This window comes from Phascolarctos cinereus, unplaced genomic scaffold (genome assembly GCF_003287225.1).
Source record: "Phascolarctos cinereus isolate Bilbo 61053 unplaced genomic scaffold, phaCin_HiC Scaffold_5;HRSCAF=322, whole genome shotgun sequence".
NCBI lineage: Eukaryota > Metazoa > Chordata > Mammalia > Diprotodontia > Phascolarctidae > Phascolarctos > Phascolarctos cinereus.
In genome coordinates this window covers 70,721,153-70,744,202 of record NW_027555958.1, presented here as the reverse complement: position 1 = coordinate 70,744,202, position 23,050 = coordinate 70,721,153, and the positions used below count along the sequence as shown (strand labels likewise).

General features: G+C 37.6%; 1 protein-coding gene across 1 annotated transcript in view; it reads left to right on the top strand.

Annotated features, from left to right (window-relative positions):
* PLPPR4 (phospholipid phosphatase related 4) overlaps positions 1–23,050 on the top strand; it is a 57,848-nt gene continuing 34,798 nt past the window's right edge. Inside the window, exon 1 of the mRNA XM_020999654.2 lies at positions 1–544. Within this exon, the coding sequence (XP_020855313.1) occupies positions 311–544 (234 nt within the window). The 5' untranslated portion in view covers positions 1–310. The remainder of the gene's footprint in view (positions 545–23,050) is intronic.

The window sequence follows — 23,050 nt, the reverse complement described above, 5'->3', positions numbered from 1 at the left end:
CCTCCTTTGCTGGGAGTAGTAGGTTTCTTGACGTCAAACCTCAGAAATGCTGTAAAGCGCTTTGGCATCGCCAGAGCTGTGGAGAGCTGAGGGAGAGGGAAGCTGGGAGAAGGGGAAGGAGCCATTGTAGCAACAGCTTTTGGGGTTGGGTGGGTGGCGAGAAGTCTCTGGAGGAGAAGAAAGAGGAAATAGCTTGTTGGGGAACTGAGAGAAGGGGTCAGAAAGCACCCTGCAGCTTGGAATTGACAGCTCTGTGGCAGCAGTGCTGCAAAGAGGGGGTGGGGAGAGGCGAGAGGACGCTGCTGCATGCATGCAGCGCGCTGACTCCCAAAGCGTCCAGGGGGAATGTGACATCAGCGCCGGGCGCTGGAGGCTGAAAGAGGCAGCAGCGGCAGCAGCTCTCCTCAGAAGAGCCTCGAGCTCGGCGCCCCCTGGAGAAGACCCCCGACCCTTGCCCAACGCAGGCATGTCGGCCAAGGAGAGGCCAAAGAGCAAAGTAACCAAGGACAGCGTCACCTTACTACCTTGCTTTTATTTCGTGGAGGTGAGTGAAGGGCCCCAGACTCTGGGGAGATCTCCAGCCTGGGCACAAGCATATTGCAGATTCTTCCACCTCCAGCTGGCCAGAGAATTCAGCACTTGGACAGCGACAGCGCAGCGCTAAGTACACTCTGATAGCAGGCAAGCCTGCTAGTGCCTGTTCCTCCCCACCCCCTCACCCCTCCAGATGCTGGGTTAACAGGGCGAGTTTACTTCGTATATAGTGTGAGAGAGTCTGAGTGTCTATGTCTGCACACTCGGGAATGTTCGATTCCATGGTTGTATGAGCTGAGATGGATACCTGTGTGAGTGGAGACTTCTCTGGGCTATGAGAGAGTGGCTAAGTCAGTTGGCGATCATGTCTGTCGAGAATGTTATCTATGCCTCATAGCTATCAGTGTACCAATGTTTAAAGTGTATTCTGTTCACTCACTGAGCTTCTAGAATTCTAGAAGACCCTATTTTCTTCTAGTCAGAATTGTGGGTACATATGGTTAGGTATGTCCCATTTCGGTACAGTAGCTGAATATTGCATAGTATTGGATTTATTTGGACAGTGTATTTTTTAAAGCTTTCCTTATGTCCTGATTAAGATGGTGCTCACGTCTACTTCTAAAATTGGGTCTGCACCATCTGGGTAATAATCCACTGCCCCTTTCCGATAGAGAAAATTGTGCTAATAATTTACATCAGCTGACTTTTGAATGATTGATATAAGCATATTTATTCCATACAGAGTAAAAGCTATATGGAAGATCAGTTGACATGTAGGAGGATTTGAAATTAACTTTTAACTTGAAAAAAATGCAGAATTTAGAGGAGGAATAATTTATGGAAGGTTTTGAGAGACTGACAGCTAAGGGAATTCCATGAACTGTGGTTCAGCGCAATAGGAAGACATGTTAGAGCAAAAGGTTTATTAAATCAAAACTAAGTATTGATGCAGGGGAAAAGACTTGTTGGATTAACTATTTGGAGAGAAATAGATAAGAAGTGGAAAGTATTTTCTATGCAATTCAACCTCAGGTCATTTAAAGAATTACTAATAAACGTGCCTGTGTTATTAATTTCTTTCTTTGGCCATCTAGTCCAACATGGAGGCTTTACATTTAAAAATACAAGATACCAGAAATGATCATTACCCTGAAACTGAGGAGTGATTTCAGACTTTCTTGCAACTGACAGTATACCCTGAAGTTTCTTTTGGAAGTGACAAACAAAAAATCATTTTGGTGGCTTATATAATTTGTAGCTAGTAAAGGAGTGAACCCAGGCACATCTAATTCTCCTTATTCCCTTCTACTCCACTCCAGCACCACTTCACCCCCACCCCCAAAATATCCTTCAGTCCTGTTTACTTGGTTTGGTGGTCTTATCAAAGAAAATACATAGAAATAGAGATGAGAGGAATCCCAGATGTCATCTAGTTCAATCCCCTCATTTCACAGGCCAGGAAGCTGAGGCCTGGAGGGGAACTGACTTGCCCTAAGTTACACAGGTGGCAGAGCTAGGATTTAAACCCAGATCTTCTGACGCCAAATGCAGCACTCTTGCTACTAAACCCCACCAGCTTTATGTCACAATACATGATGGGGAAAATGAGATTAAAAAAAAAGACCTGGTCAGGTACTATCAAAATATTTTATATTATTCCTTACCTTAGGTTCCAAAGCCCCTACATACTACACTAATGTAGGTTTCATCTCATGGCAATGGTTGATGGCTTTTGTTTCTTAGTATTTGTTATGTTTTGTCCAGGGTTAAGAAACAATAGAATGATTCTGAGACTCCCATGAGGAAGTATAGCTGAAGCCAATTTGAAACAGTGGACTCAAACTTTAATGTGGATTTATTAGCTGAATGCTTCAGAATGGGTACTGACATTAGAAAAAAGAGTGAGAGAGATGAACAAGGAGAACTAGGGAAATGTCTCATAAAATGTTTTCATGTGCTTTCCAATCACCTCTAAGAAGTGTGTATTCCCAATAAATGTACATCAAAAGTGAAAATACTTTGTAGCAATTCTCTGAAGATCACATATGATCTGTAACCATTATTTCTGGCACACAATGAGCATTGAGTTAGTACCTCATATATGCCAGGAGCTATTTTGCTTTGACTATCAATAATAATCTTTTCAAATATCATTCTTTCCCCCTCTATTTAAATGTGTTTAGAAAGGTCCAGAAAAAGGTCTAGTGTTTAACACATTCATCTTGGCTTCTTCAGATGCCCTCTGTAAGCTCTATAATATGCAATAGTGGACAATTCTAGAAAATGTTTTACTTTAAGAACATTCAGATGCCAGAATAGAAGGAAGTCAATGCTTTGGGTTATACCCATAGTAAGCCTGTATTAAATTAGTGCTAAGAAATATGTCAGTCTCATAGACGAACACCACAAAACCCTGGCATATGATGGAATTCTTTAGATGGTAACAGAACATACCTTCTCACATTGGACTAGAAAGCATACACAGAAAAGCTCCTTTGGAGCTGTGCTGTAGTAGAGTGAGCCCAAGTAAGAAAACTTGGCTTCAAGCCATGGCTCTACTACTTATTAACTGAACTTCTTTGGACAATTCATTTCATTTTTCTGTGCCTCTGTTTGCCACTGTCTAAAATTGGAAACATAATGTTAATAGGCTCCACCTCAGGGTTATCATAAAGTAAGAGTTTTGTAGACTCTATAAAGCTATATATAAGTGAGCTCTTTGGGAATATTATAGAATTTCTATACCATGAAAATAGTACTCACTTTTTTTTTCCTTTTGAGGTTGAATGTCCATAGATTAAAAAAGCCAGATAAATTTTTGAGAGTAATGATGCTTTGACTTAAAGGCAATTTCCCCAAAATTTTAATGATTGAAAAAACCCAAAATAATAGTGACTAGTTTTCCCCTGTGATACAATAGAAATAGCACTGATTCTGGAGCATCTATCCAGACATTTACTACCTTGTGACCTTAGGCAAGTAAAGATCATTCAAACTCTTTGAGCCTTAGTTTTCTTGTCTCTAAAATGAGGAAAATTTAACTAAATGACCTCTGAGGTTCCTTCCAGCTCTACATCCTGGATCCTAAAATCCTATAATCCTTATTGAAAATATTATCCATTTTACTTTTCTGGGGCCTTTGATCAAGATTTAAGAAAAAATCGTAACCTAAAGAAAACAGAAAAAAGGCATTTAATGTGCAAGTTGGTGAGAATCTTGCTGATTTAAGTCTTGCTTTCTTACTAATGCCTCACATAAAATTGCTTTTTGTGATAGCTTAAGATAGAAACTAGGTATCATGATTTCTCAAATTGTGGACAAAAAGAAGCCTGGATTAAGCCTGAACCAGATGATGGCAAGAAAATGCAACCCTATTCTCTCTCCACAGAGGTTGGTGCAATGGTTACCTAATCTTAGGAAACCAAATTGAATAGAGGATTGTCTGAGTTCAGCCTTAATGCAGAAGCCTCCTTGAAAGTTGAATAGGTCTTAAACATTTCTTTAGTGGACAAGAACTGCACTCTAGGAGTAGGGATGATGGGGTACCTCCCTGAAAAGATATATGCAATGATGAAGTTACTTCTTGTCTTGTCCAAGCCTGATGGAAGAATCAAAGTGATCAAGGATCTTAGAGCTGGAAGGGACCTCAGTGGCCATCAAAACCCCCTCATTTATTAGCTGAGGAAACTGAGGCCTAGGAGAGCAAAGTTACTTTCTCATTGTCAGAAAATAATGTGTCAGGATTAGGATTTGAACTCAGGCTCTCTGACCTTAAGATATACTGTGGTATAACAGAAAGAGTACTAGGTTTAGAGTCAGAAGACATAGGCCTGAACCTTGGCCCTCCCTGCTGTTTACTGCATGTGTGAGTTTGGGAAGTCATTTCAACTCTCTGGGCCTCAGTTTCTACACCTAGAAAATGTGGGATGGGATGGTAGGAGAAGAGCTAGATTATATGGTTTCTAAGGTTCCTTCTTAAGATCCCCATGACTCAGCACAAGCTCTTAGACAGTAAATGGGTTAACTCTCTTTCTCTCTCTCTCTCTCTCTCTCTCTCTCTCTCTCTCTCTCTCTCTCTCTCTCTCTCTCTCTCTCTCTCTCTCTCTCTCTCTTTCTCTCCCACACACACAACACCTGGCACATAGCAGAATCTTAAATGTTTCTTCTCTTCCCATATCTCCTGATGCACTTAGCACAAAGCCTCAAAAATGATAGAAGCTCAAAAAATTCTTGTGGAATGAGGAAGTAGAAAGTTTTGTCCCCAAGGAAATGCTCATAGACTTAACAATAGTAACTGTTAATGACATTTCTATTCTAAAATATGAGAGGCCATGTAGTGGAGGAAAAAGAATGGTAGACTTGGAGTTACAAAAGAGCCAGGTTCAAATCTAAAATCTGACACTTACAGCAAGGCATTAAACCTCTCTGACCCTCAATTAACTTGTCTGTAAAATAGGGAATATAATAATACTGCGATGATCAAATGTAATGATGTATATAAGGTCCTTTGAAAACCTTGGGTGCTCCAAAAAGTATGAGTGAAGTTTTAAGCCATTAAAGTTATTAACAGCACCATTAAAGTGTTGATAGTAACTATTAAAACTTAAAATAGCACTAGGATTTTGAGACATCATGTATGCATAAGTATATATATATATGTGTGTGTGTGTGTGTGTGTGTGCGTGCACGTGCACGTGTGATATATGAATATAAACATATGTGTGTATGATGTCCCAAAAAGGCATATGCATATGTGTAATAAATGTGTGTGTGTGTGTGTGTGTATTTTTGTGGGAACTTGTAATTTCAATGCTATAGGAATTGCCTGGTGAGGAAATTTCCTCTACAGATATTGTCAGCTGTTATAAATGGTATAGTCTTAAACAATTGTCATGTGGCACTAAAAGTTTAAGTGATTTGCCCAAGATCACAGAACCAGTGTGTGTCAGAGGTAAACTTTAACATAGGTCTTTTTGCTTCCCAGATCACTGCTCTATCCCCAATGTAAAACACTCTCCATTTTTTATCATATTATTCTATTTTTCCACTACCTGTATGGAGATTAAATCTGAAAATGTTTTTTATTTTCTTTTTCCAAGGTAATTTTTTTTAATTAAAAAAATATCTATTTTCTCTCCCTCCCACCTCCTCATCCTGCAATTGGAAGGGAGGGAAAAAGAACAAATCCTTGAAACCCAAAAAAACATGTATTATTCTGCAATCTGATCCATGGCACTATTTCTGGAGATGGAGAATATGTTTCATTACCTATCTTCTGGCATCTTGGTTAGCCATTGTGTTTATCAGGGATCTTAACTCTTTCAAAGTTGTCATCATACTATTGTTATTGTATGAATTTTTCTCTTGGTTCTGCTCACTTCACTCTACATAAATGTATGTAAGTCTTCTAATGTTTCTCTAAAACCATCCCCTTCATAATTCTTATAGTGAAACAGTAGTAGTAGTAGTAGTAGTAGTAGTAGTAGTAGTAGTAGTAGTAGTAGTAGTAGCAGTAGCAGCAGCAGCAGCAGCAGCAGTAGTAGTAGTAGTAGTAGCAGTAGCAGCAGCAGCAGCAGCAGTAGTAGTAGTAGTAGTAATGGTGATGGTGGTGGTGGTCCTGGAAGTGAAGTCAGCAGCAGCAGTAGTGGTAGCAGTGGTAGCAGTAACAGTAGCACTACTACTAGTAGTAGTAGTAGTAGTAGTAGTAGTAGTAGTAGTAGTAACAATAGTAGAAGTAGTAGTAGTAATAATAACAATCCTAATATAGCTAGCACTTATTTAGTGTTTAAAAATTTAAAGTTCTAAGTGTTTTCAGTTTTAAGTTTTTAAAGTTTTAAGTTTTTAAGTGTTTTAAAGTTTTCAAAGCATTCTATGATTGTTATCTCATTTTATCTTCATAAACTTTGGGATTTGGGGTGCTATTATTAGTCCCATTTTTTTTTTACAGATGAGAAAACTAAGGAAGAAAAAGGTTAAAAATAATAGCAATGATAAGAATAACAATAGCTAGCATTTACATAGAACCTACTATGTGCTAAATACTTTACAAATATTATCTCATTTGATCCTCACAACAATCCTGTGAGATAGGTGTTATTAATATCCCCATTTTACAAGTAAGGAAATTTAGGCAAACAGAAGTTAAGCGATTTGCCCAGGGTCACATATTTATAAGTACCCGAGGCTAGGTTTGAATTCAGGTCTTCCTGGTTCCAGGTTTACTCTAGGTCCAGTTCCTAACTCCAAATGCTGCAGTATCTATTGCAATCATTGTTGTTATTCTTGCTGAATTGTATATAACTTCATGATCCCCTGGACCATGCTGTCCATGGGGTTTTCTTGACAAAAATACTGAAGTGCTTCATTATTTCCTTCTCTGGTTAATTAAAGCAAAGAAAGGTTATGTGACTTGCCCTGGGTCACACAACTAGTAAGCGTCTGAGGCCAGATTTGAACTTGATTTTTCTTTGTTTCAGGCCTAGCTCTCTATGTCTATTGAGCCATATAGCTGCCTTTCTGCAACACATAGCTACCTATAATATAATTGTACTCTGCTAGGTTGATGTATCATGATTTTTTCAGCCATTCTCCATTTGCTAAGAGCCCTAATTTCTAAGCCTTTGACACCATAAAAAGATCTACTAGAAATACTTTTTTACATATAAGTCCTTATCATCTTTCTTTAATCTCTTTCATGTATGTGCCTAAAACAATGGGTCAAAAGATATATGCATTTGGAGGAATTTTTCTGTGTGGTTCTAGACCGCTTTCCAGAATGGCTAGAGTGATTCACAGTTCCACTAAGAATTCATTAAAATAATTGTTTTCCTATATTTTCCCACATTTGTCATTTTCTTTTTTTGTCAACTTTGCCAATTTGATGAGTGTAAGGTAGAACTTCAGAATTTCTTCAATTTGCATTTCTGCAATTAGTAGTGATTTGGAGTACTTTTTTTCTACCTGGAATTTGATACCTTGGATTTCTTCCTCTGAAAACTGCCTGTTCCTATCCTTTGATAATTTTTAATCAGGCAACGGCTCTTATTCTTTTAAATTTAAATCAGTTTCCTATATGTGTTTGAAATGAGACCTTTTTTTTCTTTGGAAATGAGATTTTTAAGAGAGAAATTTGCTGCAAAGATTATTTTCCCTAGTTCTGTGCACCTTTCTAATTTGAGCTATATTAGTTTTAATGGCTTTTCTTTAAAAACAAATATTTTACTCCTTGACTACAAAGGGTAGACCAAGGTTCTCCCTTTTCTATAACACTTTAACATCAATAATAAATGTGCAATTATTTAATGTTAGAGTTTGCCCTGGTATATTGGCCCTTAATTATTTTGCCTTTGGCTCATTTTGCATAAAGAAGTTTCCACAAAATAAGTATTGTATTCAAACTCTGACAAAAAAGATATGATTTTTATCCTTTTTTCAAAAGTCACAGGTCTTCAGCCCCCTTTGAAGCAAAAAAAGAAAATAGAGGAAATGGAAATAATGGACTCCAAGTACTTACAAAACAAGAGACTAGAGCCAGAAAGAGAAAACTATTGCTATTCAGATATAGATGAGATATCACCTAAGGTTCCTTGCAGCTATGAGGTCTATGATTCTGGACCTAGATAAAGTGTCATAGCTTTGTCTATGGGTAATAAAATCAAGAATACAAAACACACTCTCTGCAGTTAGGAAATAATAATAGCTGATATTTTAATCATGCCTCACACATATTATTTTATTTAATATTCACACATACTACAAGGCAGGTACTATAAATATTATTATCTCTATTCTGCAGATGAGAAAACTGAGGTATAGGGAGGCTGAATAACTTGTTAATGTTTAGACAGCTAGTATCAGAAGTACAATTTGAATGTAGGTTTTTGGAACTCTGAGCCCAGTTTTCTATTCATTATTAATCAAAAAGTTTGTTGAAATGTGTACTATGTGCCATGCACTGTGCCTCTCGAGGTATCTTCTACTTTAGCTCTGTCACTAAGCCACTATGTGATCATAGCTGTATCACTTAGTTCTTCCCTACTTTAATCTCTTCTTTAAAGTTTTGTAAAGAGTACTGTAAGATGGCATTTAAAGAAATGGCGGAATTATGGTGGAAATAGCTATGAACCCCAAGCCAGGAAATGGAGTTACTGATCTTGGTTCTATCACTAACTTATGACTAAGATAATTTATTTACATGATGGCTAGTTGGAGTTATAGTGAGCTATTCGCTCAGTGAAGTTAAACATCTCCTATGGGAATTTGGCCCATGAATTTGACTTTACTAGCTAGCACCGTGGTCTAATTAAGTTAACTGGCTTTATTCTGTATTGAGTTTGCAAAACAGATAATGGCTGTACACCTGAAAAGATACTAGCTTTTGAAGGGCACTGATTGTACCCTGAAATGTACTGTGGGATTGAAGTGGGTGGAGTGAGTAGGTGGGGTGGGAAATAAAGCAAAGAGAAGGCAAAGACAGGAAGACAAGGAGAAGCTACAAGAACAGGTTTTCATGGTGCCAGAGGGAATAGGAGAGAAGATGGAGTTAAGATTAAAGAAATGGGGAAAGGGAAGGCTTAGAGGAGTTACATGAGTCAGTTTTAGGAAAGAAAATTAAAATGAGCTATAAAGTGAGATAGTAGCTGCTGATACCTTTGGGTATTTGATAGATCTCTTATTCAAAATCCCTAAATTGTCAGAAGTACTTTGGATGATAATTATGCTGTTTCCAGTATAAAATATTTCAAGTGTTGATCTCCAAAAACTAGGCTTTTTCTCAGACTCAGATACCAGCATCCTTCCAACCATTCAAGTATTCAGTCATGCTATCATTCTATATGCCTCCCTTCCACTAACCCCATATAGCCAATGTTGCTGAAATCTTCTTTCTAGCCCAAATTATGTATCCTACATTTCTCCCTTTCTTTATACCCACATAGTTACCACATTAGTTCAAGTCTTAATAGCCTTCTTTGATGAAATATTATTACAAGAATATTGCAATAGCTTTCTAATTAAGCTCCCTGATTCAAGTCTTGCCCCACTCCAATCCAACTGATAAACTGATTTTCCTAAAATGCAAGTCTGAACACATTACTGTGCTATTCAATAAACTCCAATAGCTCTCTATAGGCAGGAAAAAATATAAACTCTTCTTTGGGAAATTTAAAGCCCTTTATAACCTGGTCCCAACCTACCTTATTACATAACCTTATTTCATACTTCACACACTCTGTGGTCCAGTTTATATGAAACAATACCTCCCCCTGCCCCCCCAAAAAAAACCCTTCACTAAACTCTTCCACCATGCTTTCAAACTAACAGCCTAAAGCTCTACTCCCTTATTAGCCAACTCTTGAAAAAGCTGTCTATATTCATTGCTTCCTCTCCTCTTTCTCCTCTACCCTTTGCAATCTGTTTTCTGACACTCCTGAAACTGATTTCTTCAGTTACTAGTCATATCTTAAATGCCAACTTTGATGGTCTTTTTCTTAGTCTTCATCTTCCTCAACCTCTGCTGTATTTGAAACTACTGACCACTTTCTCCTCCCAAATGCTCTCCATTTTCTGGATTTCCATAATACTGATGCTCCAACTTGTCTGATCACTCCTTATCAGTCTTTACTAGATCATCATCCATATTACATCCCTCAACCATAGGAGTCCTCAAGGATCTTTTCTGGCTCCTCTTCCCTTCTCCTTTACATTCTCTCACTTGGTGATCTCAACAATTCCCTTGGACTCAGTTATCTCTATGCTGACGACTCACAGATCTATATAACCAGTTCCCCTCTTCCAGTCTCTTCACTAAGCTGTAGGCTCTCATAATAAATTTATGATTGAGTATTTCAAGCAGGATGTCCCAGAGATACGTCAAACACAACATATGCAAGTAGAAGTCAATTCCTCCCTTCACCTCAAATCTACCCCTCTTCCAAACTTCCCGATTTATGTTGAAGGCATCTTCTTTTTCCAGTCTCCAGTTTTGTAACCTTAGCATGATCTTGATTCCTTACTCCCCAATACAATTTCTTGACAAATCTTCCAGTTTCTACCTCCACAATATCTCTCATTTGCTACTCCTCTCTACTCACATAGCTCTTATTTTATATTAGGACGTTATCACCTCTCACTTGGATTTTTTAAATGGCCTAATTGGTCTCCTTGACTTAATTGTCCCCCATTTTAGTTCATCCTCTTCACTGTTTCCAAAGTGATTTTCCTCATGTTATATTTAATGAAGGGATCCAGAAGAAATTTATGCCTGAACCTCCAACAGAATCATCTTATTTTGGAAAAGATCACTGGAGACATTTTGGTGTCGCCTTTAGGGAAAAAATGAATGTATGTTTGCACTCTCCCATAATTCTAGGTGGATGCTCCTTTGTGCTAAGAAATTTCAACCTAGAACAACTTGATCTTTTTCCTGAGGGTGAGAGGTGACTTAGGGTAAACCAAATTCCTATGAGGGGAAGACCACATACTCTTTAAGTTCCACAGAGATCAGGCTTTCCCTCTGAGGGAGAAGATGATATTATTTTCCTTTTCCTGTTCTTTGTTGTCTTTGAGTTGAGGAAGGTTTTTATCAAACACTAAGACAGGTAGCAACCATTTTGTAAAATCGTATTTATTTTGAAGTTTAACCACCATGTATTTGGAAGTAAAGAAGAAGGTTAATTTCTGGATTTATTTTTTAACTCCAAGACCCACATTCCATCCAGTGAGCCACCTAGATACCAATGGGGAAAAATATTGTTCATTGATATAAAGATATACAGGTGTATATCTTCTTCCTCACACCCACCTCCTCCTTCCAAGTTAGCAGTAACTATTTTAATAAATTATAAGTATACATGCTGCAGTGGAGTTGGACGGTGGAAGCTCACTGTTACACATGAAAACTGTAAGAAGAGAAAATGACTTTTTTAGCCAATAAAATTAATTGGGAATTAGAAGAACAAAAAAGAGATAAATATGTTAAATAAATGTTAATAAATATGTAAGAAATGTTAACCATTTACGGTAAGCAGAGCATTGGAGTTGGGAGGGGGGTAAAGTAGAGAAAGTTTAGCTAAAATAGAGCACCTATCCTCAAGGAATTCACAGTCTTATGGTGGAAAGAAGACACCTAAATATCACTCTCCCAACATTGTGAACTTCTTGAGATTAGGAATGATATTTCATCTAGCTTTACTAAATGCAGGCTACATGAGACCCTCCTAGAATATAAATCCATTCTTGGTGTCATTGCTATGTGACTTCGCTACAGGGTAGATCACTTTTTAATAAGGTGTTGCTGGTACTTCAAAACCTAAGTATCCTTGGATATAGTCCAAGTCAGACCTATTTCATAATGAATTCTGCTTTCTAGTGAAGGGTGAGAAGTCTCACTGTCACTTTAAGCTCTTTTGCATTTACATTTCTCTTACTCAATTAATGGAAGTCAGATGGAAACATTACCTGGGAGCAGACCATTACTAGTAAGAATGAACAACATTTTCCTTTTTTGAAAGATGAGGACATTTTCAAGCATGCTGGCTTCTTGATGGATGCTCTATGAAGTACTTAATTTTGTTTGCTGGGTGACTGAACAGCTAAAGGTTTCATCAATCCCTGTGCCTTATTTCTTAATCATGCTTGCTCCATTTCTAAGATCCACAGAGACTCTGCACCACTGGAGACTTTCATCTTTAGAATAAAGCACTCTTAATAAAGAAAATTTCCTATATTAATCAGAGAGAAAGACAGACAGGCAGACAAAGAGACAGAGACATAAAGTGACAGGGGCAGAGAGAATATAGAATCAACATTCCAGGAAAGATTGTTGTTTATATTTTAAATTGAAATTTTGTCAGGTTAATGTTTCATGTTTGTCCCTCCAAAAAATAAGAATTGTTACCTATCTTGCCTCCTCATCTAGTCTGTTTATTTCAGTGTAGTCCTGGTTAATGATGTTTTTCTGGAGACTTTCTTTTCTGTTTTGTTTTTTTCATTACTTCCACTCTTCAGAATTTTTCTTTTTGTGAAAAAACCCAGTTTGTGACCATTAGGTGTTTAGGGACTGGGTATATGATTCCATTAGCATCAGGAAATCCCAAATGAGAAATTCCCTTTTCTAATGCAAGTTGGCCCTTTCTTTATAACTTAGTCTTAGAGAGAGCCCTACAGCCCTGAAATACTAAAAGAATTGTGAAAAGTCACACATAAAGTATGTCTTAGAGTAAGGACTTGGACGCTGGTCTTCCTAGTTCCTAAACCTGCTGTTCATCCATGATACTGCCATGAAGTTATATTGGGTGTTTAGGAAGTACTATAAAACCATGCTAAGAATGCTTCAAAGACAAATGCACTTGCCATTTAAGAATAGCTTCTCTTTTTCAGAGAAATTTCTTTTTAAGAATTCATCCAAGATGACTGCAACAATGATATTTCACATCTTGGCCAAATAGCTGAAGGGAGCTTATTCTAAGAAGCAGGATTTTCAGTCAGATACTTGATTTTGACTTGTGTTTCTGCCTCTTACTAACTGTTTGTATCCTTGATCAAGTGATTTAAACTCTCAGTGTGATAGGTAACTCAGTAAGATAATAAATTATGGAATAATTGTTTATCTGCTTTGGTGGAAGGAATTTCCACACAGGGTATTCCCCCATATAGATGGACAAAAAATGGAGGGGAACATGGGACAAAGAATTAGAAGACATAAGGGGGTGTCACTTTGTGAATACACTTAACCTGAATTTCAGCGTCCTTACCTATAAAACCAACTTGATAATACCTCTTTTGCCTATTCATGGGGCTGTGGCAGAGATGGAAAGAGCCATTTCTATTCCTAAGTTCCTAGAAATGATCAAATCACAATAAGTGGGTCTATTAAAAATTCATGCATCTGACCTCTCATGAGCCCTCAGTGCCACAGAGGAATCCTTTTACTCATATCTTATGTGTTTCCTATCACATCTGACTCAGTGACTATTGAATCAGTTCCTCTCTTGACATTGAATAACTTTCTCAATGTGCCACTCTGATCATGTTATTCCTCTACTCAAATGCCATCAATGGTGAATTCATTGGTTTCCAAATAAAATTTTGCATTCCAAATCTCTGTGCCTTTTCTTAGGCTGTCTCCTGTACCCAGAATGGGATGAACTACATCCCTCCTCCATCCACAAAATCCACTTAATTGATGTCCATCCCTTCCTTTAGGGCTTATCTGAGATATCCTCATCTCCATGAAACCATCCGTGACCACATCATCATCCTCTTCAAGTTCCTCATAGTACTTTACTTTTGCACACATCTCATTCTCTTCTATGTCACAACTACTTATGTTGCTGTCCTTCACTAGAGTGAGGTCATTGGCAGGGGGTCATGGTGTCTTTATCTAGATATATCCAAAGCATAGTTCCGTATTTTTTTATCACCTGGTATATAAATTAAATTTAAAATATGAACATGGTTTGAAAAAAATTTAAAGACAGAACAAAGTAAAGTGTAGGTGTTTAATAAATGCTTGTCGACCTGATTTCTTATTGGAAAGAGAAAATAAATGGTTTTCACTTGGAGCACCATGGCACCAACAGAAGGAGAAAACAGGTGTAGTGCCAGTTAATTTGAGCAGCACTATTCAACAGAAATAATTTGGGATTTGAAGTCAGAGGATCTGGCTCCAAATTCCCATTCTGACCTCTGACCTGTATCACCTTCAACTTATCACTGAACCTCCCTGGGCCCCAATATCTTCATCTGGGAAATGGAAATGGAGAAAGAGGGTTGGACTAGACTGCCTCTAAAGTCCTTTTCAGCTGGAATTTTATGTAACCCTATAAATGTATCCCTTTTTCTACTTCCTAACATCTTTGTTGAATGTGTGATAAAAATGATGCTGAAACTTTGAGCTCAAATAAGGTTGTTATTCATGTTATCCATGCACCCCATCACCATGGTAATTCAGAGTCATCTCTATGTGCTCATTGAAAAACATTCCAGATGAAGGTAGGATTTAGAGATTGCTACCATTTACAAATTAAATAGATAATATATTTCAGGTTGCATTCGCCAGTAGATTTAATCAACCACCTAGAATTTCTGAAGTGCCTACTATACATCCAGCACAGTGCTAAGCTCTGGAGATACAAAGAAAGGAAAACAAAATAGTTTCTCCTAATAATAAAGATAGTGCTTTTCTTAAAAGAAAAGTATCTATTTTAGTGTCTGATTATCATTTACTCAACAAATATTCATAAAATACCCACTATATGAACAGCACAAAGCTAGGGATCAAAGATAAAAAAGAAGCAATAAATGGTACAATCTTTTCTCTCAAGAAATGTATTCTGCTGGGGAAGAGTAAAGAGGACACAGTATAAACACAGAGAAGTATAATACAAAAAGGCAAGTGATAGTGGCAAAGAGGATCTTCAAATAGGGCTCTAGGAAAATGTCAAGAGGGGGAGAACATTTTAGTTGGAGTAGGGAAAGATCAATGAAGGCTAGAATCAGAGAAGTTCAGGTTAGAAGAGACTTAAGGAGAGGGAGGGAAAGAGGGAGGGAGGGAGGGAGTGAGGGAGAGATGGAGGGAGGGAGGAGGGAGAGAGGAAAGGGAGGAGGAGAGGAGGGAGAGAGGAGGGAGGGGGAGAGAGAGGGAGAGAGAGAGAGAGAGAGAGAGAGAGAGAGAGAGAGAGAGAGAGAGAGAGAGAGACTGAGACTTAAGCAGCCATCTTTGCTATTCCTTGCTTGATGAAGGAATCATCTTTTGGAACATACTTGACAAATGCACCTAGCTTCTACTTGAATACCTCCAGTGACAGGGAACTTCATGTGTTAGCCCATGTCATTTTCAATCACTAAATCCATCAAACATTTATTAAGTGACTAACAGGTGCTTCAAAGTGAGCTAAGTACTAGTGATACAATGACAAAAGAAAAATGTTTCTTGTTCTACTTACATTCTAACAGAAAACTCTTATTGTTAAGAAGGCATTCTGTATATTGAGTTAAAAGCTGCTCTGTTCTCTTCCATAGGTTTTTGGTTCTGCTCTCTCACAATGATTCTGATACTCCTTTCATATGGCATCCTTTCAAATACTTGAAAACAAGCTGTCATATTAGACACAGTCATAGCATCTGAAGTTACGCTTTGCAACCACGAAGCTAATATTACTCTAAGCTAGGGGTTCTTAAGGGTAGCTAGATGGTGCAAAGGATAGAGCACAAGGCCAAGAGTCAGGAAGATCTGACTTGAAATCTGGCCTCAGACACTTACTAGCTGTGTGATCCTGGGCAAGTCATTTAACCCCTATTTGCCTCAGTTCCACATCTGTAAAATGGGAACACAGTGGAGAAGGAAATGGCAAATCATTCCAGTATCTTTGCCAAGAAAACTTTGTTCATGGGGTCACATAGAGTCAGGACACAACTTAACAACAGGGATTCTTAGCCTCTTTTTTGGCTGTCATACACCCCTTTGGCAATCTAGTGAAACCTATATACCCCTTCTCAGAAGATTTTTAAATACATAAAACATAATATGTGGGACCATAAGGGAAACCAATTGTATTGAAATACAGTTATCAAAATTTTTTTTAGAAGATTCATGCACTCCAGGTTAAGAACCTCTGCTCTACACAAATTGATGAACAGTTATACTCTTATAAAATTCAACTCTAACATTCGCTAATTCTGTAACCAAAGGCAAATTACTGAAGTCTGGGTGAGCCATCATTTTTTCATCTGTAAAATATAAATGTCAATGTCTGGATTACCTACTTCGCTTGTCTCTTGTAAGGATCCAAATGAGATAATGCATAGAAAGTGTTTTGCAAACCTTAAAGCACTGTATGTGTCAATTATCATTACGTGTATTCTATATTCTATTATAATCATATGAAGCAACTTATTTAAAATTTTAGATTTCATTATTAGATAAGGGTTTGATTTTTCTTTAGTCTTTTTGATGTGATAAATGTAGTTCATGTTCCTGGCATAAAGAGATAAGAGAACAGATTTTTCTTCCCCCATTAGACCTAACATACATATTATGTACTAGCTATTACCTATTAATTACCATTGCTATTTTTAGGACCAATTAGAGTCTTTTGTGTTCCCTGATGTTAACAAGAATCATGAGAATGCTAGGAACCCAAATTAGGAAGCATCTTGCTTCTGGTAAAATATATATAATGAAGCTCACACAGTGGGGTTTTATTTTTAAAAAGTTAAGTCTGAATAATGTTAATTACAGAAGTATATAAAAAATGTCATTTCTGCTAAATCTTAGTACATAGAAACCCTACACACACACACACACACACACACACACACACACACACACACACACATATGAGGTCTTGAAGCTTCCTACATCTCGATTTTCTTAAGGATTGGAAGTTAGTCATTTAGACAGGATAGGAGTGAATTGAAAATGAATAACAGCAAATACAAGATCAGAGTAACTTCCTTTCTAGCAAAGAACCTCTGCACAGCGCAGAAAACATCATTACCAATACAGGAAGTGGGGTACAGAAGTCTATCCTGCCCTACAGGAAAATAGAAGGGGAAAGGGATAAGAGAAGGGGGGAGAGATAGAAGAGAGGACAGACTAGGGGAAGGGATATTCAGAATGCATGCCATCTTGGGGTGGGCGGAGTGGTGAGATGGAGTGAAAATTTGGAACTCAAAAACTTGTGGAAGTGAATGTTGAAAACTAAAAATAAATTTCTATTAAAAAAATAATCAGAATTTTAAGAAAAAGAAAACATCATTACCTACCTTTTTGATATATCTGGGCAGCAAGGTGGTGTAGTAGATAAGAATACTTGGAAATGGAAAGAATTGAGTTCAAATTCTGCTTCAAATACTGACTAGCTGTGTGATCCTGGGCAAGTCACTTAACCACTATTTGCCTCAGTTCCATATCTATAAAATGGGACACAGTGAACTGGGCCATCACCAATCATCTTGACTTTTGTATTGCCACTGGATTCAAATGACTGTGGAGGAGAGAATGAGGTTGATAATTTTGCACAGCTGTGCCTCACTTAAAGCAAATTCACAGGCAAGCCAAGACATCACCCTCTTGTCCTCTTCAAGAACTAAGGACAAACAATAGTTGTGTGACCCTGGACAAGTCTCTCACCCTCAGTTTCTTCATCTATAAAATGGAATAGTAATAACTTTCCAAGATTGTATTTAAACTTAATGAACTATGTAAAGGTGAATTCTTAGTGTTATGCCCCAAACAGGATTGTTCTCTAACACAAACATACTTGAAGCTTTCCCAGGCTTTATGCTTTGGTCATGCTGTCCCCTTTCTCTGCAACATCTGTAACATCTTCCCTGTCCCTTTCACCTCTTGAAATCCTTCTACCCATTTTTTAAAGTCCAATTCAAATGTCATGTGCCATGAAGTCTTTCCTGAAAAGTAATGACACCTTCCAGGAGCTCATATAACACTATGTTGTGGACATCTATGATGTACCTATCATGTAATTCAGTACATCGTGGTTCTCTGAGTTTGTCGTTTATCCTGATACCAGAATCTAAGTTCTATGAGGCTAAAAAGCATGTTATATTTAAATTTAGTCACTTCCCAGGTCTGGCAGTGTTCTGTAAACAACAGATTAATTGTTACATTTGAGTTCGAATGCTTAATGGTCATTCAGCAACCTAGTTATTTACATAGACCCTTCCCCTCTAAGGGTACCTTCCATCTTTTATATATCTATTTATTGACATTTCATCTCCACCATTAGAATGTAACTTCCCTGAGGTCAGGGGAAGTCTTTGCCATTCTCTACATCTCCAGAGCTTAGCACAGCACCTTAAACAGAGTAAGCTAAGTAAATACTTGTTGATTATTGCCTGACGATGGGCTGCATAATATTATGTCAATGTAAAATTTCTTAGACTGACATGTATAGAATTAGATTTGTTTCTGAGGTCCAGTGACTCAATTTGTTTAACATGAGATAAAATCCAAGGGTCTGGGGTTCAAGTGGCTTTTCAGGTAAAAAAAAAATCTGCTACCTATAGTATAGATGGACAATTCAAAAGTTTTTATTTTTAATGGTTTTTCTATCTCTAAGAGAAATCTACTTTTTAAATTAATTTATTTTGATTTATCAACAATCACTTCCATATGCTTTTGAGTTTAAAATTTTTCTCCTCCTTCCTCCCCACCACCCTCCCCAAGATGGCACACAATCTGATATAGGACATATATATATATATATATATATATATATATATATATATATATATATTCCTATTAAACATATTTTCACATTAGTGATGTTGTAAGTAAGAATTAGAACCAATAGGAGGAACCGTCAGAAAGAGGAAACAAAATTTAACAGAAGAAAAAAATTGCAAATAATATGCTTCACTCTGCATTCAACTCCATAATTCTTTCTTTGGGTGTGGATAGCATTTTCCATCATGAGGCCTTTGGAGATGTCTCAGATCCTTGTATTGCTGGGAAGGGTTAAATTTATCAACATTGGTCATTGCATAACGTGGCTGTTATTGTGTACAACCTTCTCTTGGTTCTGCTCATTTTACTCAGCATCAGACCATATAAGTCTTCCCGGGTTTTTCTGAAGTCAGCCTGTTTATCGTTTCTTATAGCACAATAGGATTCCATTACATTCATATACCACAACTTGTTCAGCCATTCCCCAATTGAGAAATCCAAATTTTAAGCAAATGATATTGTTCATTGAAAATGTCAGCAAAGGACATAAGCCTAGATGCATTCTTGAAAGAAGTTTCTTTTTTTATGTTCTATTTCTACATATCTGTTGCTGCTGCTATTATTGCTGTTGACATATCAGTCATGTCTGACTCTTTGTGACCCATTTGGAGTTGTTTTTTTTTTTTTTTTGCCAAGGATATTGGAGTGGTTTGCCATTTCCTTCTCCAATTCATTTTACAGATGGGGAAACTGAAGCCGAGGGTCATACAGCTAGTAAGTTTCTGAGGCCTGATTTTAACTTACAAAGAGGAGTCTTCCTGACTTCAGAAACTCTATCCATTGTGCCATCTAGCTGCCCTCAACCAAATTAGGAAAACTCTGATAATTAGTAATTTGTGTCAGAGATGCCACATTGAGCAGTTCTATAGTACTACATCCCCCAAGACTGGGAAAACCAAAGGAATTCCTGCACCTTTCCCTCAGTGCTGCCTCCTTTGCAGCAGCCTATGAGCTTACACATCCATGACAAGAGCAACAAGTTCCGAGTCAAAAGACCTGGGTTCAATAATCAGTCGTACAATATCTATATGACCTTGGACAAGTCACTTGATGTCTCCAGACTTCTATTTTCTCACCTGTGAAAGGAGATAATAGAACGAGAAAGCCTTTAAGTTTTCTTCCAATTTCACATCTATGATCTGTGCTCTGTCTGAATGAGTGAACATTGCCAGTGGAGATTAATGGCAGAATGAAGATGGGAAACAGTTGAGGAGAGAATAAAGATGTAGCACCAAGGGTGGATCACCAGTGGTTACTTTAGCAGCAGTGGCTTCTAATATATCCCTGCAAGGTTTAGTTAGATATGCCCTGCTTGATTCTTCCCATCAGAATTTTATTAATATTTTGTTTTCAGTGTTTATGTTATAGTTTATATTATGGAATTTATTAGTTTATTTCCAATTTCCCAGATGAAGGTCTTTGGAAGACTTCACAATTTCCTTCCTCTCTGGTGATTTTGACAGCACCATGCCAATCCCTTTTATATAGACCCTGTGAAGATGAGAACACACATAACCACACACCACTTTTGCTTGCTTAAATATCACTCTGTGTGTAACAGGATTATGTCAACACCAAGTTAATTTAATTGTGAAATTTTATTAAAATGTGTCATACTTCTTCTATAAAGGACGAGGCTTCATGGCAAGCAGGAAAAAAATTGGACTCTTTTACATCAAAAGACTTGTATGAATCTTGATTCTATCACTTCACTTCCAAGTGACATTTTCCTAAGCATCTACTGTGAACAAAGCATTGCGTCAGGCATCAATGGTGATAAATATTTACATAAGAAATACCTTATCACGGATAAGAGACAAAGAAAAATAATAGTATAATGGAAATAATAATGATTAGTGTTATTTATGGGAGGCAATGTGGCATAATATATGTAGAGAGAGCCAATCTTGGAATCAGGGACACAGGTTCAAGTCTCACCTCTGATACATACAGGCTTTGTGACCCTGAGCAAGTCATGTAACTTCTCAGTGCCCTAAGTAACTCTCTGACTGTAACTTGCCAAATGCCAACCTTTATTAGTGGAGGGAATACCTCATATAGGAGTTTCCTATGCCAATGCCATTGTAGGTCCAATTCCTATCCCTCTCTATTGACATTTATATCATGTTTTAAAGATTGTGGAGTACTTTCCATAGATGATGTCATTTGAGCCTCAGAACAACTCTATAAGGAAGATATTCTTTGAATTATTGTCCCCATTTTCCAGATGAAGAAACTTAAGCTCAGAAAGGTGAAATGATTTGCTCATAGTTGGTCACAAAGATAGGAAGTGGCAGGTGCAGAAAGTAAACATGATCTACCCAAATCCAGAAGGCTATCTAGTATAACACACCAAATTAAGAATTAGAGCACTTGGGGTCAATCCTAATCCTACAACTTATTACCAGTATGACCTCGAGAAAATCCCAGCCTTCCCAGACCTCAGTTTGCTCATTTTTGAAATGAAGAGGTTAGATTGAATGATGTCCAATATCCTTTCTAGATCATAAATTATGTTATCCTGTGAATATGTGTATATCTATACATATGTTCATTAAGAATGCAAACATAGCAATGAAATAACTTAAAAGATTACTCGGTGTTCACGTTGAGAAAAAGAACATATGACACATGAAATCCCTAACTCAAAGAATTATATTGAGAATCAAAGGAGAGAATTGAGGTAAAGCATTATTATAAACCATAAAGTAGCATATAGATAAGACTTATTGTTGCCTATTGTGCTACCTAGCCATCAGGAGCAGGGCATATAGTTTACATGTGTGTGTTTTTTGGTAGTGGTTACGTGTGTATAGACCATTCACACTCTCTTCCTTTCATGCCCTTGTGATTAAGGTCATCTCTTTGCACAGGGTCAGTTAGGGTTAGGAACATACTATACTTTAATCATACTGAACTAACTTGTCAAAGGCTTAGCACAGTGCTGGGCACAGAGCAGGCACTTAATAAATATTTATTGTGTTGTATTTATGGTAGTGTCTGAACCAATCATCAGGACTTTACAAGGATAGATGAAGTAAAAGGCTCAGACCAAAGGATATTAAGTGAAATGGGTCACTGACGGTCACAGTCATGTTGTACTTTTGTCTTTTCTTCAACTTTGTTCAAAAAAAAAATCACACTTCAGCAGATTTACAATTTCACTAGTGTGAGTACTGCAACCAACATAAGTCTCAATCTCTTGAATTTGTAGACAATCTTCCTGATTTTCTGTGGCCAAAAATAATACATTACTCAGTGACTAACATTGTAATAAGACTGTATGCACTTAGCTAAGCTTGTTTTCAGACACTCTGTCTCTCTCTCTTTCTCTCTCTCTCTCTCTCTCTCTCTCTCTCTCTCTCTCTCTCTCACACACACACCACACACACACACACACACACACACACATGCTGGAAAGGGTCATATACTCTGCTGGTCTAGTACAAGTCCCTCTTTTAGAGATGAGGAAACTGAGGCTCATTAAAGTAAAATAATTTTGCAGGATGGCAAAGTTGGAAAGGAACTAAAAGGCCAATCTGCATCTGAACAAAATTCCTCTCCAATATACTCCAACAAGTGATTATGTAGTTCTTGCTTGAATGGAAACCAAGTCAAATCAAGTCAATAAGCATTTATTAAGCGCTTACTATGTGCAAAACTTAAAATACAAAGTTCTGGGGACACAAATAAAGGTAAAAATGATCCCTACCCTCAAGGAGCTCACATTCTAATGGAGGTGGACAACATGCAAATAATTATATAATATACAAGCTGTAAGCAAGATTGGAGGCAATCTCAAAGTGAAGGCACTGGCATTAAGGCCAGTTGGGAAAGGTTTCTTGTAGAAGGTGGGATTTTATCTGGACTTGAAGGAAACCATGGAGGGCAGGAGATAGAAATGAGGAGAGAAAGAATTCCAAGCATGGGGTATATAGCAGGGAAAATGCCTGGAGTTGGGAAATGGATTGTCGTCTTAAGAAACAGTAAGGATGTCAGTGTCACTGCATTGCAAAGTAGGTGGGGAGGAGTTGGAGCTTCCCTTTGGTGGGTCTTGGATTTAATTTAAATTTAAATCAGGAAATTTGTGATGGAGGCTCAAAACACATAGGTCAGAAGGCTATGTAGATCCCTAATACAGGTGGACCTCACTACAGAGATTGGCTTACTACCAACTCAGTACTTTCCCTTTGCCTTGTGATCTGGCCATTGTTGTAATGTAAGTTGAGAAGAATATTGAGACTTTTCTCCGAGAAAGATGGAGTT